At 42.5% G+C, this 6326-nt stretch overlaps 1 protein-coding gene across 1 annotated transcript; it reads left to right on the forward strand.

Annotated features, from left to right (window-relative positions):
- Positions 1 to 1011: 1011 nt before the first annotated feature.
- Positions 1012 to 6326, forward strand: LOC149374788 (uncharacterized). Its single transcript, XM_089591665.1, has 8 exons — positions 1012 to 1203; positions 1279 to 1337; positions 1383 to 1446; positions 1809 to 2749; positions 4478 to 4832; positions 4986 to 5383; positions 5463 to 5675; positions 5744 to 6326. The coding sequence occupies exons 1-8, from the start codon at positions 1012 to 1014 to the stop codon at positions 6324 to 6326; spliced, it is 2805 nt and encodes a 934-aa protein (XP_089447791.1).

Here is a 6326-nt window from a genome sequence, read left to right on the forward strand (position 1 = left end):
GCGTGTTTGAGGGTGGTGAAGACCATTATTTCGTCCGTTAGGGACTTTGAGGACTATCTGTTCTCGTTATCAACCGATAATCTAGCTCCTGTACCTCCCAACTTTGCCCCACCTCAAAATTTTGTGCAAGGTTATGCCTCGTTACCTTCTATTGATTTACCAGTTTTTAATGGTAACCTTGGTTGTTGGGAGAATTTAAGAGATGTGTATAGAGCTTTGGTTCACAGGAAGCAGGATCTCCCAGGTATTATTAAGTACCAGCACCTACGTACTCATGTTACTGGTGATGCTTCAGATTTAATTAAAACAATTCCTCTTACTGAAAAAAACTACTCGCAGGCTTGGGAGACCCTGCTTGCCTTCTACGACAACCAGCGTCGATTAGTGTCCTCATGTACCAGCAATATTATTAGTGCCCAACCAATGAAAAAATCTTCTTGCATTGAAATAAAACGCATTTCCAAAGAAATGCTGGGTCCCTTCGATTCTTTGTCAGCTATGGGAAGACACACGGGCGACAATGACATTTTTATTGCTCTCGTGACTAGCAAATCGATTTCCACACATATAAAGATTGGCAGAAGCATCTGGGGAGCAGTAGTAATGCGCTTACGCTAGGACAACTACGTGAATTCATAACAGCCCAAATTATAACTTTAGAAGCTTCTGCTAGGAAAACCCCGATCAATCCGGACCAAAGAAGCAAACCTAATAAGTCAGTTGTAGTACATCAAAGTGCAGCTCATTCTTCTGAAACAAATACACCTAATAAGTCAGTTGTAGTGCATCAAACTGCAGCTCATCTTCTGAAACCAATACACCAAAATGCTTGTTCTGTAATCAAACTCATAAGTTGTACCAATGTGACAGTTTTAAATCAAAGCCTTGGAATAAAAAAAAAGTTTTGTTGAAAGCAAAAGAATTTGTCTCAATTGTTTTGGTAAACATAGTTCAAATAAGTGCTCGTCAAAATTTAATTGCTATAAATGTCATCAAAGGCATAACACATTGATGCATATAGATGAGTTTGATTCTCACAAGGGCAAACCTTATAATGAAAAGAATAACGAGAATCCTGATCCTAAAAACAAGTCATGTCTTAATGTCGATATTGCTTCTGAAGTTGACTTTCCCAGAGCACCCAGAGTTCTTCTTGCCACTGCAGTGGTATACATTGTTCATTCTAATGGTTCGAGTCTCAAAGTGAGAGCATTAATTGACCAATGCTTGCAATCATCTCTTGTCTCCAAATCTCTTTATGACTTATTGAATTTTAAGAGTCGCAGTACCAACATCTCGTTGTCTGGTATAGGAGACCAAGCTGTAAATATAAAACAGTCAGTTCAATTCAAAATTCAATCTCATTTTTAATCCAATTTGAGTTTGGAAGTTGAAGCTTTGGTAGTGCCTTGGATCACTTCTTATAAACCTCCAGTTTGTTGTGAGGTAATAAACTTAAGCTATATAAAGGGTCTGCAATTGGCTGATCCCAATTTTTTGGGGCTGCATAAAATAGATTTATCACTTGATGCATCTGTTCATGCTAGAATAATAAATAATTTTGTTAAAAGAGGTGAAGCTGGTCAACCCATAGCTTCATCTTCCAAACTATGTTGGCTACGGTCAGGCCCAGTATCTTCATCATCGTCGTTAAATTCAACAGAGCCAGTTTCTTTACATATCATAGATAATTCTAATCTTTTTTATCTTGTACATAAGTTTTGGTCGATTGAGGAGCCCATATCTAAACCTACGTTAAGTCCTGAGAAATCTGAATGTGAAGAGCATTTCTCTAACACTCATTCCAGCAACCTGATGGCCGGTATATGGTCCGTTTGCCCTTTAAAGCTTCGGCAGACGACCTCAAAGCTGCTAATAAGTTCTGGCATCATGCTGCATTGTCTATGCTCAAGCAGCTAGAGCAATTCCTCAGAGACCCTGAATTGTATAAGGCTTATAACCAGTTAATGACTGAGTACTCAGCCTTGGGGCATATGAGGAAAGGTCATGAACTTAATCGTGCTCAATATTTTTTATCCCATCATGGTGTTTATAAAACTAACGGTGAAACTTTAAAATTAAGAGTTGTATTTAATGGATCATTCAAAAATCGTGAAGGCCATTCGTTGAATTCCGTTTGGCATTCAGGCCCCAATTTATTACATAATTTGTTTGAGATCATTCTTAAATGGAGATTTTATAGTTTTGTATTCACTACTGATGTGGAGAAAATGTTCAGACAGATAATGGTCCACCCTGAGGATCAGGTCTTTCAGGCTATTCTTTGGCCCTCACAACCAACTGATCCAGTAAAAACTTATTTACTCACTACAGTCACTTATGGCCTGGTCAGCTCGCCATATTTGGCTACTCGTGTTCTTCGACAGCTGGCAATGGATAGTATTCATTCACATCCAAGAGCCGCCAAAATTATCTCAGAAGAGTTCTATGTTGACAATTGTCTCTCTGGCGCTTACTCTCTTTTGGAAGCACAGCGAAAGGGCGCTGAACTTCTAGATTTAGCTCAATCAGGCGGTTTTCCTCTGAGAAAATGGTCTTTTAACCCGGTGAAAGTACTCTCAAAGATCCCTGATAAGTTTAAGATTAGCAAGCCCAAAGAATTCAAAGACTATGATCAAACGGTTTTTGTTCTTGGCTTGTCTTGGAATCCCAAAAATGATGAATTTCAATTTCAACTAGTCGTTGATCCTAGTCCTCAGTCTTGGACGAGACGATCATTATTGAGACAGTTGGTGAAGATCTTTGACCCTTTCGGTTTTCGCCTGTTATCATTTTGGGCAAAATTCTCTATCAGTCTCTGTGGCTGCTTAAAGTATCATGGGATCAACCCTTGCCACCACCAATAGTTTCTAAATGGATTAGTTGGTTGGACAAATTACCCCAGTTGAACCAAATTACAATACCTCGCTGGAATTTCTTTTCGCCTGATTTCGATTTCTTTGAAATTCATGGTTTTGCAGACGCATCTAAGTCAGCTTATGCTGCAGTTGTATACGTTCGTATTGTCAAGAATCAAAGGGTTGATGTAACTTTTCAATTAGCTAAAACCAAAGTAAGCCCAATTAAGACTTTGAGTATTCTACGGTTGGAACTTTGCGCTGCTCAGCTTCTTGCGAAAATAATTAGACATTTCTCAGATTGTTGTCCTGTCAAGGAAGCACCTGTCCACCTATGGATCGACTTTTCAAATGTATTGCATTGGCTAATGTAACGAGGCAAAATGGCCTCTATATTCCAAAATGCTCTCGCTAATGCAACGTGTATACAAAGAGCATTAATTTGATGCTTCTCCGAACTGTTTGTTTTTCGGGAGCTGTATACACGCTGAGAAGAGGGGACGAGGACGCCAACGGACAAACAGCTGAGATGCAGAGACACAGCAGTGCCAGTGGAAAAGGACAAGGAAAGTGCGAACGCGACTACCGAGACACAGCAGCTGCTATGTATGAGAGTGACTGCGAGAGGAGATACGTGGCGGTGGCAGTGGCGGCGGCCATTGCTTGAGCAAGAGATCGTGAGTGAGTCTGGAGTAGAGCCTCGAGCTGCACGCTTAAGCGCGAGCAGCGAGAGCTTCGGTGGTTTTGCGGGATTTCGTGGCGAGAGTTGAGAGAGAGAGTTTTCGAGAAGGTGCGTTGAGTGTTGAGAGAAGAGAGAGGAGTGTGCGTGCGAGACGAGAAGCTGCTGTGTTCTCCCCGGACGTAGAGGTCTCCAGGTTGAGGACTACGGCCGCTGAGAGAAGAAGCAGAGAGAGAAGAGTTGACAGAGAGAGAAGAGAAAAGGTGAAGCCGCAGAACGAACGACCCGCTCGAGGACACCGGACGACATCACGCCGGGTTGGACTCGCGGACGTTTGACCAGGAGGTGAGGCTAGAGAGAGAGAGAAGTAGTGTGTAGCGTAGACAGTGCGAGAGAGAGTGAGAGAGAGTTTGGGTTGACGAGACGAGGTTTACGAGAGACCGCGAGGTGCATGGGAGGGCCGCCATTTTTCGTGCGTGTTGTCGTGTATTAGGGTGGATAGTAGAGTAGAGAGAGAGAGAGAGAGAGAGTGTATAGCAGTGTGAGAGATTGGGGGACGGAGTGTGAGTGTGTGCGTAGTAGTGTGGGTCGAGGACGAGTAGGAGCCCCTCCTGGTCCCAGACAAGCAGGACGTGGTAGACGAGCGCTCGCGGCTCGCTGGGTGCGAGGCAAAGTCGCTGCAGCGCCATCCAGAGGACGAGGTGAAGCGTTGTGTTGTGTATTGTGAAAGGAGATACTGTGTATTAGTGTTAAGTGTTCAATAAAAGAAACAGTGAAAGGTATTTGTTGTGTGTAAATTAATAGTTCTTCCCGTAGAACGGGAGAACTCCTGCGCCTATCCCCCTTTTTTAGGAGCAGAAATCCAAGAGGTGAGAGGGACAACGGTGACGAACGCGATCGAGATTTGCTAACGCTGCGTTGGCGCCTTGTTTTATTTCAGGTCAGGAAGCAGTGTTACACTAAATGCTCCGCCTTCTAAGTGGCCTACCTTTATTGCCAACAGATGCTCTAATATTTACGAGCTAGTACCTAAAGCTGAATGGCTTCATATAAGGTCCAAGCAAAACCCAGCTGATATTACCTCGCGGGAAATTTATCCGAGTCAAATGAGTGGACAGCGTTTATGGTTTTCTGGCCCAGATATACTACACGAGTTCCAACCCGAATACTCAAAGCCCAAAATTGACCTCCTTGAAGATACTTCGCATGTAAATATATTAGTTAAGGATAAAGGCCTAGATACCTTTGTCAATGGATTGTATGGACGTTATTTCAAATGGGAAAGACTACTTCGAGTAACTGCTTACTGTCTTAGATTTGTTTATAAACTCCTTGTAAAAATAATTTAAAGGAAGTCAAAAAATCAAACTGACAATTTTAAACCTTAATTACCTTTTATTTATGTAAATACTTATTTTAATTTAGCTTTATTCAATCTATCAATTGAGGAATTAGAAAATGATGCACTCTTGTTAGTCTACACACATCAGCAACGTTGGTTTTCTGCCGATTTAGCTGTTCTTCGTAGAAACCAAGGGCTAAGACCTGATGAATTAGAACAGCTTCCATCAAGTAGTCGTTTGCATAAACTAACGCCTGTTATCATCGATGATCTTCTTCGAGTCGGTGGAAGGCTTAGTAACTCTCTTTTAGATGCAAATGCTAAACATCCCTTGATCCTCTATGGCTACGACTGTAGCACTCAATTATTGATTGACTATTATCATCGCAAGGCATTACATAGAGGTGTTGAGATGATTCTTGTGTCTCTTAGGCAAAAATATTGGATTTTGCAAGATCGTGAAGTAGTGCGTGCCAAACTTAGTCACTGTTTCACCTGTAAAAGGTACAAGGGTCGGACTCAGACCTAATTGATGAGCGATCCTCCAAATTGTCGAGTAACTCCTAGTCCGCCCTTTCAAAAGACTGGAGTTGATTATGCCGGACCTTCTCCAATTCAATTGTCTAAGAGTCGAGGAAAGGGATACGTGGTCGTGTTTATATGTATGGCCACCAAAGCGGTACATCTGGAAGTGGCTGAGGACTACTCGACTGAGGCATTCATTGCAGCGTTTCATCGCCTTGTGTCTCATCGAGGGCAGTGTACTGATCTTTGAAGTGATCAGGGCACGAACTTTGTAGGTGCTGGCCACGAATTAAAAAAAATGTGGACAGTTCGATGTCATTCATCTGATTTTGCCGATAGTCTGTCGTCTTCTGGCACTGAGTGGCATTTTAATCCTCCAGCTGCCCCTCACTTCGGTGGTATTTGGGAATCTGCCGTAAAATCAGCGAAGTTCCATTTGAAGCGAGTCGTTGGTGATCAGATTTTGACGTTTGTCGAGTTCTCAACCCTTCTGTGTCGTATAGAATCATGCCTTAATTCGCGGCCACTGTGCCCTCTAACCGATGATCCTGAGGACCTTTATGCTCTCACTCCTGCCCACTTATTAATCCTCAGACCGTCCTATATTTTGTCCCAACAAGATTTGACTTCCGAAAAAATATCTCCATTACACAGGTGGAAGCTTGTTACACAGACTGTCCAGGATTTTTGGAGGCGGTGGTCCTCAGAGTACCTCAGCACTCTTCAGGCACGATCTAAGTGGCTTACGCCCCAAAGATCCATGCAGATAGGGGATTTAGTCCTTATTAAGAATGAGTTGACTCCACCTGGCAAGTGGTCTCTGGGTCGTATAATTAAAATTTTTAAAGATCAGAGGTCCCTAGTCAGGGTCGTAAAGGTCAAATCGTCCAGTACTGTTCTTACTAGACCGATCCATAAATAA

The sequence above is a fragment of the Copidosoma floridanum genome, unplaced genomic scaffold (assembly GCF_036245765.1).
Source record: "Copidosoma floridanum isolate Cflo_tuat_1 unplaced genomic scaffold, Cflo_Japanese_pri ptg000013l, whole genome shotgun sequence".
Taxonomy (NCBI): domain Eukaryota; kingdom Metazoa; phylum Arthropoda; class Insecta; order Hymenoptera; family Encyrtidae; genus Copidosoma; species Copidosoma floridanum.

Coding starts and splice junctions, on each gene's coding strand:
- LOC149374788 (XM_089591665.1), top strand. CDS start 1,012: ATGCATATAGATGAGTTTGATTCTCACAAGGGCAAACCTTATAATGAA. Junction 1,204..1,278: donor CTAATGGTTCGAGTCTCAAA/GTGAGAGCATTA, acceptor TTGAATTTTAAG/AGTCGCAGTACCAACATCTC. Junction 1,338..1,382: donor CAAGCTGTAAATATAAAACA/GTCAGTTCAATT, acceptor ATCCAATTTGAG/TTTGGAAGTTGAAGCTTTGG.